Source organism: Salmo trutta, chromosome 20 (assembly GCF_901001165.1).
Source record: "Salmo trutta chromosome 20, fSalTru1.1, whole genome shotgun sequence".
Taxonomy (NCBI): domain Eukaryota; kingdom Metazoa; phylum Chordata; class Actinopteri; order Salmoniformes; family Salmonidae; genus Salmo; species Salmo trutta.
Window position 1 is genome coordinate 1,599,340 of NC_042976.1, and position 12,210 is coordinate 1,611,549.

The 12,210-nt window shown below is 45.6% G+C and overlaps 1 protein-coding gene across 1 annotated transcript in view; it reads left to right on the forward strand.

Moving 5' to 3' along the window:
• ankzf1 (ankyrin repeat and zinc finger peptidyl tRNA hydrolase 1) overlaps window positions 1-12,210 on the forward strand; it is a 72,981-nt gene that overhangs the window by 51,935 nt on the left and 8,836 nt on the right. Inside the window, exons 8-13 of the mRNA XM_029703718.1 lie at window positions 6,229-6,451; window positions 7,954-8,211; window positions 8,552-8,676; window positions 10,076-10,408; window positions 10,529-10,693; window positions 10,754-10,911. Of these exons, the coding sequence (XP_029559578.1) occupies window positions 6,229-6,451; window positions 7,954-8,211; window positions 8,552-8,676; window positions 10,076-10,408; window positions 10,529-10,693; window positions 10,754-10,911 (1,262 nt within the window). The remainder of the gene's footprint in view (window positions 1-6,228; window positions 6,452-7,953; window positions 8,212-8,551; window positions 8,677-10,075; window positions 10,409-10,528; window positions 10,694-10,753; window positions 10,912-12,210) is intronic.

Consider the following 12,210-nt stretch of genomic DNA (forward strand, 5'->3'; position numbering starts at 1 on the left):
TCGATAAAGTTCATATTTATATCCAAAAACCCCATTTTACATTGGCGCGTGATGTTCAGAAAATGTATTGCCTCCATAACCTCCGATGAATGAGCACATCAATTTACAAAAATACTCATCATAAACGTTGATAAAATTTACAACAGTTATTGAAAGAATTATAGATACACTTCTCCTTAATGCAACCGCTGTGTCAGATTTCAAAACAGCTTTACGGCGAAAGCACATTGTTCAATATTCTGAGTACAGAGCTCAGCCATCAAAGCAAGCTATACAGTTACCCACCAAGTTCTGGAGTCAACAAAACTCAGAAATTGTATTATAAATCTTCACTTTGCTGATCTTCGTCGGAATGCACTCCCAGGACTCCCACTTCCACAAGAAATGTTTGTTTTGTTCGATAAACTCCCATATTTATGTCCAAATACCTCCTTTTGTTCGCGCGTTCAGATCACTATCCAAAGACAAAATGCGCGAGCGCAAAACCAGAGACGAAAAGTCCAAATGTTCCATTACCGTTCGTAGAAACATGTCAAACGATGTTTACAATCAATCCTTAGGGTCTTTTTAACAGAAATATTAGATAATATTCCAACCGGACAATAGCGTATTCATTACAGAGGAAAAAGAAGGAACGGTGCGCCTGCGTGACTGCGCAGTAAACAACTCATTGTCCTAAGACAATGAGTTGTCCTAAAACAACTCATTGTCCTAAGACAGTCCACTGATTGAATGGTCTCTTATTCTCTCCCCAGTAACAGAAGAAGCATGAAACAAGGTAATAAAGACTGTTGACATCTAGTGGAAGCCTTAGGAAGTGCAAAATGACCCCACAGACACTGTAGTTTGGCTAGGAAATCACTTGAAAAACTACAAGCCTCAGATTTCCCACTTCCTGGTTGGATTTTTCTCAGGTTTTTGCCTGCCATATGAGTTCTGTTATACTCACAGATATCATTCAAACAGTTTTAGAAACTTCAGAGTGTTTTCTATCCAAATCTACTAATAATATGCAAATATTTGACTCTGGGCCAGAGGACCAGGCAGTTTACTCTGGGCACGCTTTTCATCCGAACGTGAAAATACTGCCCCCTATCCCAAACAGGTTTTAGGTTAAGATATGATCATCTCTTGGACACACATTAATGAACGTAATGTTCTGTTTGACCACACAGTGGCACTATTTCACGAAATGATAATCTGACATGATGGTGGCACATTGCCTAGTCAACAACTAGTCTCTTGTATGCACAGGTCCACTTCATTTTCAAATCAAATAAATGTTTGTCACGTGCCGAATTTAACAGGTGTAGTAGACCTTACAGTGAAATGCTGAATACAACAGGTGTAGTAGACCTTACAGTGAAATGCTGAATACAACAGGTGTAGTAGACCTCACAGTGAAATGCTGAATACAACAGGTGTAGTAGACCTCACAGTGAAATGCTGAATACAACGGGTGTAGTAGACCTCACAGTGAAATGCTGACTAAACAGGTGTAGTAGACCTTACAGTGAAATGCTGAATACAACAGGTGTAGTAGACCTCACAGTGAAATGCTGAATACAACAGGTGTAGTAGACCTCACAGTGAAATGCTGAATACAACAGGTGTAGTAGACCTTACAGTGAAATGCTGAATACAACGGGTGTAGTAGACCTCACAGTGAAATGCTAAATACAACAGGTGTAGTAGACCTCACAGTGAAATGCTGAATACAACAGGTGTAGTAGACCTTACAGTGAAATGCTGAATACAACAGGTGTAGTAGACCTCACAGTGAAATGCTGAATACAACAGGTGTAGTAGACCTTACAGTGAAATGCTGAATACAACAGGTGTAGTAGACCTCACAGTGAAATGCTGACTAAACAGGTGTAGTAGACCTCACAGTGAAATGCTGAATACAACAGGTGTAGTAGACCTCACAGTGAAATGCTGAATACAACAGGTGTAGTAGACCTTACAGTGAAATGCTGAATACAACGGGTGTAGTAGACCTCACAGTGAAATGCTGAATACAACAGGTGTAGTAGACCTTACAGTGAAATGCTGAATACAACGGGTGTAGTAGACCTCACAGTGAAATGCTGAATACAACAGGTGTAGTAGACCTCACAGTGAAATGCTGAATACAACAGGTGTAGTAGACCTTATAGTGAAATGCTGAATACAACGGGTGTAGTAGACCTTATAGTGAAATGCTGACTAACAAGCCCTTAACCAACAATGCAGTTAAGAAAATTAAAAAGTAAGAGATAAGATTAACATGATTAAAGAGCAGCAGGAAATAACAATAGGGTGTTACGGTACAGAGTCAATGTGGAGGCTATATACAGGGTGTTACGGTACAGAGTCAATGTGGAGGCTATATACAGGGTATTACGGTACAGAGTCAACGTGGGGGCAATATACAAGGTATTACGGTACAGAGTCAATATACAGGGTATTACGGTACAGAGTCAATGTGAAGGCTATATACAGGCGGTACCGGTACAGAGTCAATGTGGAGGCTATATACAGGGGGTACCGGTACAGAGTCAATGTGGAGGCTATATACAGGGGCCACCAGTGTCGAGGTAATTGAGGTAATATGTACATGTAGGTAGAGTTAATAAAGTGACTATTCATAGATAATAACAGAGTAGCAGTGGTGTAAAAGAGGGTGAGGGAGGGGGCAATGCAAATAGTCTGGGTAGCCATTTGATTAGCTGTTCAGGAGCCTTATGGTTTGGGGGGTAGAAGCTGTTAAGAAGCCTTTTGGACCTAGACTTGGTGCTCCGGTACCGCTTGCCATGCGGTAGCAGAGAGAACAGTCTATGACTAGGGTGGCTGGAGTCTTGGACAATTTCTAGGGCCTTGTAGGCTTTGTCGTGCCCTCTTCACAACTGTCTTGGTGTGCTTGGACCATGTTAGTTTGTTGGTGATGTGGACATCAAGGAACTTGAAGCTCTCAACCTGCTCCACTACAGCCCTGTCGATGAGAATGGGGGCGTGCTCGGTCCTCTTTTTCCTGTAGTCCACAATCATCTCCGTCTTGGTTACGTTGATGGAGAGGTTGTTGTCCTGGCACCACCCGGCCAGGTCTCTGACCTCCTCCCTATAGGCTGTCTCGTTGTTGTTGGTGATCAGGCCTACCACTGTTGCGTCGTCTGCAAACTTAATGACGGTGTTGGAGTCATCCCTGGACGTGGAGTCATGAGTGAACAGGGAGTACAGGAGGGGACTGAGCACGCACCCCTGAGGGGCCCCCGTGTTGAGGATCAGCGTGGCAGATGTTGTTGCCTACCCTCACCACCTGGGGGCGGCCCGCCAGGAAGTCCAGGATCCAGTTGCAGAGGGAGGTGTTTAGTCCCAGGGTCCTTAGCTTAGTGATGAGCTTTGAGGGCACTATGGTGTTGAACGCTGAGCTGTAGTCAATGAACAGCATTTTCACATAGGTGTTCCTTTTGTCCAGTGGGGAAGGGCGGTGTAGAGATCATTATGCAGTATGTGGTATCATGATACTACTCTGTAAATACTTTAAATGTTGGTATGGTGATACTTGGCCTGGTATCGTTAGTAAAATGTTGGTATGGTGATACTTGGCCTGGTGTCGTTAGTGAAATGTTGGTATGTTGATTCTTGGCCTGGTATCGTATCGTTAGTAAAATGTTGGTATGGTGATTCTTGGCCTGGTATCGTATCGTTAGTAAAATGTTGGTATGGTGATTCTTGGCCTGGTATCGTTAGTAAAATGTTGGTATGGTGATACTTGGACTGGTATCGTTAGTAAAATGTTGGTATGGTGATACTTGGCCTGGTATCGTTAGTAAAATGTTGGTATGGTGATTCTTGGCCTGGTATCGTTAGTAAAATGTTGGTATGGTGATTCTTGGCCTGGTATCGTATCGTTAGTAAAATGTTGGTATGGTGATTCTTGGCCTGGTATCGTATCGTTAGTAAAATGTTGGTATGGTGATACTAGGCCTGGTATCGTTAGTAAAATGTTGGTATGGTGATACTTGGCCTGGTATCGTTAGTAAAATGTTGGTATGGTGATTCTTGGCCTGGTATCGTTAGTAAAATGTTGGTATGGTGATTCTTGGCCTGGTATCGTTAGTAAAATGTTGGTATGGTGATACTTGGCCTGGTATCGTTAGTAAAATGTTGGTATGGTGATTCTTGGCCTGGTATCGTTAGTAAAATGTTGGTATGGTGATACTTGGCCTGGTATCGTTAGTAAAATGTTGGTATGGTGATACTTGGCCTGGTATCGTTAGTAAAATGTTGGTATGGTGATACTTGGCCTGGTATCGTATCGTTAGTAAAATGGTGGTATGGTGATTCTTGGCCTGGTATCGTTAGTAAAATGGTGGTATGGTGATACTTGGCCTGGTATCGTATTGTTAGTAAAATGTTGGTATGGTGATACTTGGCCTGGTATCGTTAGTTAAATGTTGGTATGGTGATACTTGGCCTGGTATCGTTAGTAAAATGTTGGTATGGTGATTCTTGGCCTGGTATCGTTAGTAAAATGTTGGTATGGTGATACTTGGCCTGGTATCGTTAGTAAAATGTTGGTATGGTGATTTTTGGCCTGGTATCGTTAGTAAAATGTTGGTATGGTGATTCTTGGCCTGGTATCGTATCGTTAGTAAAATGTTGGTATGGTGATTCTTGGCCTGGTATCGTTAGTAAAATGTTGGTATGGTGATACTTGGCCTGGTATCGTTAGTAAAATGTTGGTATGGTGATACTTGGCCTGGTATCGTTAGTAAAATGTTGGTATGGTGATACTTGGCCTGGTATCGTTAGTAAAATGTTGGTATGGTGATACTTGGCCTGGTATCGTTAGTAAAATGTTGGTATGGTGATTCTTGGCCTGGTATCGTATCGTTAGTAAGGTGATTCTTGGCCTGGTATCGTATCGTTAGTAAAATGTTGGTATGGTGATTCTTGGCCTGGTATCGTATCGTTAGTAAAATGTTGGTATGGTGATACTTGGCCTGGTATCGTTAGTAAAATGTTGGTATGGTGATTCTTTGCCTGGTATCGTTAGTAAAATGTTGGTATGGTGATACTTGGCCTGGTATCGTTAGTAAAATGTTGGTATGGGGATTCTTGGCCTGGTATCGTTAGTAAAATGTTGGTATGGTGATACTTGGCCTGGCATCGTTAGTAAAATGTTGGTATGGTGATTCTTGGCCTGGTATCGTATCGTTAGTAAAATGTTGGTATGGTGATACTTGGCCTGGTATCGTATTGTTAGTAAAATGTTGGTATGGTAACAACTACTACTTATAGTGCCTTCGGAAAGTATTCAGCAATATTAATAATATTCTGTAACACAAAAAGTGTGGAAGAAGTCAAGGGGTGTGAAAACATTTAAAATACAAATTCAGAAAGTAAAGTAGTTTAGTGCCACAAAAAAAGGGTTATGTTTAGGTTAAAAAAAATATATGTAAATTCCTGATCTTTCTTGTATCACTCAGATATAAGACAGACATTTTAAAACTTTTTTTACTATCTGTTTTTCAATGTATGAATTTGTTATTCAATGCGTTAATATACTCTAATTGCAGTAAGGACAAATTCAATGTTTAATCCCCGAAAATTATATATTATTTCATACCTAGAAGGGTCCTAACATTCTAAATCAAATATCTCAATGGTCCGTGATAATCTTAAAACAATTCCATATAGTTTAGTAGAACCCCCCCTTGGACTATAAAAAGGATTGGTCAGATATATAAATTTTTAATACAGACTAGCTCAATAATTGACAAATGATCCAATGGTTAAGTTTGCACCTACTGTTTTTAATTAGCTTCGTGGCCCAGGCGGACGCAAGACTGTTTGATCATCTCAGTCATGAAGAGGAATACAGTGGTTTGTTATTAATAAACAATACCATGCTGGTGGGTGGTAACAGTCAAATAAAACCCTGCCCTGAAAAATAATTTCTACATAACTTAGGAAACGCATTCATAATGATTTCCATGAAGTAGGCAGTTCGGATTTGCCACTTTCAAGCCCAAATATTTTTTTTAAATTAAAACAATGACTTATTGACTTATATCATTGTGCAACATCGTGGGTAAACTCTCACCGTCTTCTAACAGCTTCGAGAAAAGTGTATTTCTACCCTGCAGTGTTTTTAATGGCTGCTTGCACCTTTTTTTAAATTTTTATTGTTGTTGGTTATAATTGATCTAATCAGTAGTTCCTGTCCTCTTCTGCTTACAGGAGATCCAGGACTTACTGGAGAGCTGGTCTGACCACCTGACTGAAGCCAGTGCCATCTTCCTGCGTGCACCCAGTCATAATAAAACCATGTTCTTGTGGGGTAAGGCGGCTCCACTGGACAAGAAGGACCCTCGGATCAGAACGCTACCCTTCCCCACACGCAGAGCCACCTTCAGCGAGATAAAGAGAGTACATGATGTCCTCTCCACTCTAAATGTATATGGTACGAGTCATGTTTAATCTACGGGGACGGTTTCCTACAAAACACTTTAAGCCTAGTATTAAAATCGAGATCCTCCATTGAAAAGCAGTTTTCAGTCTAAGGCGAGGATTAATCTGTCTGCCCTACGTGTACGTTGCTTTCGGGAAGTATTCAGACCCCTTTTTCCACATTTTGTTACATTACAACCTTATTCTAAAACACATTTTTGTTACATTACAACCTTATTCTAAAACACATTTTTGTTACATTACAACCTTATTCTAAAACACATTTTTGTTCCTCAATCTACACACAATACTCCATAATGACAAAGTGAAAACAGGTTTTTAAATAAGTATTCAGAGACCCTTTGCTATGAGACTTGAAATTGAGCTCAGGTGCATCCTGTTTCCATTGATCATCCCTGAGATGTTTCTACAACATGATTGGAGTCCACCTGTGGTAAATTCAATTGATTGGACATGATTTGGAAAGGCACACACTTGTCTATATAAAGAACTCTGGAGTTCCTCTGTGGAGATGGGAGAACCTTCTAGAAGGGCAACCATCTCTGCAGCACTCTACCAATCAGGCCTTTATGGTAGAGTGGCCAGATGGAAGCTATTTCTCAGTAAAAGCCACATGACGGTCTACTTGGAGTTTGCCAAAAGGCACCTAAAGGCCTCCCAGACCATGAGACCTATTTGGCCTGATTGCCAAGATTGCCATCTGGAGGAAACCTGGCACCATCCCTACGGTGAAGCATGGTGGTGGCAGCATCATGCTGTGGGGATGTTTTTCAGCGGCAGGGACTGGGAGACCAGTCAGGATCGAGGGAAAGATAAACGGAGCAAAGTACAGAGAGATCCTTGATGAAAACCTGCTCCAGAGCACTCAGGACCTCAGACTGGGGTGAAGGTTCACCTTCCAACAGGACAACGACCCTAAGCACACAGCCAAGACAACGCAGGAGTGGCTTCGGGACAAGTTTCTGAATGTACTTGACTGGACCAGCCAGAGCCTGGACTTGAACCCGATCGAACATCTCTGGAGAGACCTGAAAATAGCTGTGCAGCGACGCTCCCCATCCAACCTGACAGAGCTTGAGAGGATCTGAGGAGATGAATGGGAGAAACTCCCCAAATACAAGTGTGCCAAGCTTGTAGCGTCATACCCAAAAATACTTTTAGACTGTAATCCCTGCCAAAGGTGCTTCAACAAAGTACTGAGTAAAGGGTCTGAACTGTATCACTGTAAATGTGATATTTCAGTTTTTATTTTTAATACATTTGCAACAAATTCTAAAAACCTGTTTTTGCTTGATCGTTACAGGGTTTTGTGTGTGGATTGATGAGGAAAAAAACGAATTTAATCCATTTTAGAATAAGGCTGTAACAAAATGTGGGAAAAGTGAAGGGGTCTGAATACTGTCCGAATGCACTGTACATATGGACCTTCCTGAGCTTCAATTCTGAGAAAAGGCTGACTATGTTGTTCATTTACTAATATTTTCCAAACCACAGGTAAAGACACTGACATCTCCAACATCCTGAGTCCCTCTAACAAAGTATGGAAGAAGGTACGAACACCTGTGGCTCAGCCAGAACCTTATCAGGAGACGACAGCACCCCTAGTGGAGGAGGAGGAGGAGGAGAGTTCAGGAGAGGAGCTGGAGCTGGAGACGGTGGAGGTGACCCTGGGAACCCTGGACCTCCGGGAGCATGAGATCTACCCTGCCAGGAGGAAGAAGAGGAAGGAGAGACGCAGAACAAAGGACAGAGGTGAGGGTGACGGGCTGGAGGTCTGTAGAGTTAAGCTGCTTATCAAATTACGCCCTGTGTACTGTATTGTGCCCTGCTTCTGACTAGGGCCTATAGGGTGATGTTTAGGATGCCTGTTTAATTCTGACCAGGGCCTATAGGGTGATGTTTAGGATGCCTGTTTAATTCTGACCAGGGCCTATAGGGTGATGTTTAGGATGCCTGTTTAATTCTGACCAGGGCCTATAGGGAATAGGGTGATGTTTAGGATATCTCAGTTTAATTCATAGATTTTCTACAACAGGACTTTCTATCACTTGATAATCTTTGAAAAGCTAAAAAGAGTTATTTCTGTGTTCAGATGTAAGTAACAGGGAAGCTGTGCGGACTCCTGCTGGTCCTGAAGACACTAACCAGGAGAGAGGAGGGGAGAGAAACCAGGAGAGAGGAGGGGAGAGAAACCAGGAGAGAGGAGGGGAGAGAAACCAGGAGAGAGGAGGGGAGAGAAACCAGGAGAGAGGAGGGGAGAGAAACCAGGAGAGAGGAGGGGAGAGAAACCAGGAGAGAGGAGGGGAGAGGAACCAGGAGAGAGGAGGGGAGAGAAACCAGGAGAGAGGAGGGGAGAGAAACCAGGAGAGAGGAGGGGAGAGAAACCAGGAGAGAGGAGGGGAGAGAAACCAGGAGAGAGGAGGGGAGAGGAACCAGGAGAGAGGAGGGGAGAGGAACCAGGAGAGAGGAGGGGAGAGGAACCAGGAGAGAGGAGGGGAGAGGAACCAGGAGAGAGGAGGGGAGAGGAACCAGGAGAGAGGAGGGGAGAGGAACCAGGAGAGAGGAGGGGAGAGGAACCAGGAGAGAGGAGGGGAGAGGAACCAGGAGAGAGGAGGGGAGAGAAACCAGGAGAGAGGAGGGGAGAGGAACCAGGAGAGAGGAGGGGAGAGGAACCAGGAGAGAGGAGGGGAGAGGAACCAGGAGAGAGGAGGGGAGAGGAACCAGGAGAGAGGAGGGGAGAGGAACCAGGAGAGAGGAGGGGAGAGGAACCAGGAGAGAGGAGGGGAGAGGAAACCCAAGGGGAAGAAGATGATACAACATGAAGAGGGTGAGGTCATAACTTAACTCTGCCTGCCGGTCTGTCTGTCGGTTTGTCTGTCTGTCTGCCTGCCGGTCTGCCTGTAGGTTTGCCTGCCTGTCTGTCTGTCTGCCGGTCTGCCGGTCTGCCGGTCTGCCGGTCTGCCTGTCTGTCTGTCTGCCTGTCTGTCTGTCTGCCGGTCTGTCTGTCTGTCTCTGTCTGTCTGCCGGTCTGTCTCTGTCTGTCTGCCGGTCTGTCTCTGTCTGTCTGCCGGTCTGTCTGTCTGTCTGCCGGTCTGTCTCTGTCTGTCTGCCGGTCTGTCTGTCTGTCTGCCGGTCTGTCTGTCTGTCTGCCGGTCTGTCTGTCTGTCTGCCGGTCTGTCTGTCTGTCTGCCGGTCTTTGTCTGTCTGCCTGCCGGTCTGTCTGCCTGCCGGTCTGTCTGTCTGCCTGCCGGTCTGTCTGCCTGCCGGTCGGTCGGTCTGCCTGCCGGTCGGTCGGTCTGCCTGCCGGTCTGCCTGCCGGTCTGTCTGCCTGCCTGCCGGTCTGTCTGTCTTTGTCTGCCTGCCTGCCGGTCTGTCTGTCTTTGTCTGCCTGCCTGCCGGTCTGTCTGTCTTTGTCTGCCTGCCTGCCGGTCTGTCTGTCTTTGTCTGCCTGCCTGCCGGTCTGTCTGTCTTTGTCTGTCTGCCTGCCGGTCGGTCTGCCTGCCTGCCGGTCTGCCTGCCTGCCGGTCTGCCTGCCGGTCGGTCTGTCTGTCTGCCTGTCTGTCTGTCTGCCTGCCTGTCTGCCTGTCTGCCTGTCTGTGTTTGTTGTATACAACAGCATCTTCTCTGCATCTTCTCAGAGAAGCCTGGTGAGTCCTGGGACTATGGCCTGAGGGATGCTCTCTACACTGCCTGTAAGACTGGAGACCTGGACACCCTCATCAGACTGTTACCAGGGAGGAGGGGAGAGCAGGGTGGAGAGGAGGAGGACCAGGGAGACCAGGATGGACAGAGGGATGGACAGAGGGATGGACAGGGAGACCAGGATGGACAGAGGGAGGACCAGGATGGACAGAGGGATGGACAGAGGGATGGACAGAGGGAGGACCAGGGTGCAAAGCCAGAGGGAGAGAAGAATCGGGGAGAGGTGGAGGAGAGCTGCTCTTCCCAGGCCCCTGCAGCCCTGAGTCCACTAGCCCAGGCCCCTGCAGCCCAGGCCCCTACAGCCCAGGCCCCTACAGCCCAGGCCCCTACAGCCCAGGCCCCTACAGCCCAGGCCCCTGCAGCCCAGGCCCCTGCAGCCCTGAGTCCACTAGCCCAGGCCCCTGCAGCCCAGGCCCCTGCAGCCCAGGCCCCTACAGCCCAGGCCCCTACAGCCCAGGCCCCTGCAGCCCTGAGTCCACTAGCCCAGGCCCCTGCAGCCCTGAGTCCACTAGCCCAGGCCCCTGCAGCCCAGGCCCCTACAGGCCAGGCCCCTACAGCCCAGGCCCCTACAGCCCGGGCCCCTACAGCCCAGGCCCCTACAGCCCAGGCCCCTACAGCCCTGAGTCCACTAGCCCTACTCAACCAGCCGATAGACTCCTCAGGCTTCACTCTGCTTCATGTGGCCTCAGCAGCAGGACAGAAAGCAGTGGTCAAGCTGCTGATGGACAAAGGCAGTGACCCGGCGTGCAAGTATGAACCATATATATATATATATATGTCTACATTAGGCTTAGGCGGTATACCGTAATATGTCGTATACCGAGGTATTTGGAAATAGCCATGGGATGGTTTTTCAATACATTTTAATATTTGTATCTGCTTTTTAAGTTAATACCTGCGATCAACTTGTGCAAAACGTTAGGAGATAAAGCAGATCACGTTCTTCATTTCACATTATTTTACATGATGAAGTTTTACCGTAGTTTGCCAGAACAGAGACAGTCAGGTGTTTTTGTAAGTAGCACAACAGGGGGAGAAAGCTTTGTATTGACAGGGGGATCACATTTTATAATGAAAATCAATCATGTCTTTTTTTTCTTCAATACGGTGATCAAGGATGTGCAGCTAGAGTTTTCCTTCACAGGAAATACATCACTGCACCACAGTCGGCAGAAAACAGCTTAGTTTTCAGCAGATGACAACAGAAGTGCAACGCTATTTGGCTGGCTGCCACACAAGTAAATGAGCTGACAATGGGAAAAAAAGCATGGTATTTTTTAGTAAATGAGCTGACAATGGGGGGAAAAGCAAGGTATTTTTTAGTAAATGTAGCTGGTTACGGTCTTTTATAACTTTAAGCAAAACATTAATCTTTCATTTTAACAGAGAAAAGTAGGCTGGCTACAATGAGAGAACAGTACCGGAGAACAGTAGCTCCACATCAGTCAGAGTGCTGTCTGCTGATATAATGATGGAGAACAGTAGCTCCACATCAGTCAGAGAGCTGTCTGCTGATAGAATGATGGAGAACAGTAGCTCCACATCAGAGTGCTGTCTGCTGATAGAATGATGGAGAACAGTAGCTCCACATCAGAGTGCTGTCTGCTGATAGAATGATGGAGAACAGTAGCTCCACATCAGTCAGAGAGCTGTCTGCTGATAGAATGATGGAGAACAGTAGCTCCACATCAGTCAGAGTGCTGTCTGCTGATAGAATGATGGAGAACAGTAGCTCCACATCAGTCAGAGGGCTGTCTGCTGATAGAATGATGGAGAACAGTAGCTCCACATCAGAGAGCTGTCTGCTGATAGAATGATGGAGAACAGTAGCTCCACATCAGTCAGAGAGCTGTCTGCTGATAGAATGATGAACAGTAGCTCCACATCAGTGCTGTTCCTGATCTCTCATCTGAGTGGAGTGTAAACAAACCACACAATCTGTCTGATACCCAGCAGAAATTACAAAAAGAAGCAAGATATTTCTTTCGCGTTTTATTATTATTTTTTGTGTGAAAAACGTATCATTCTGTGTTAACCCGACCCCCTAAA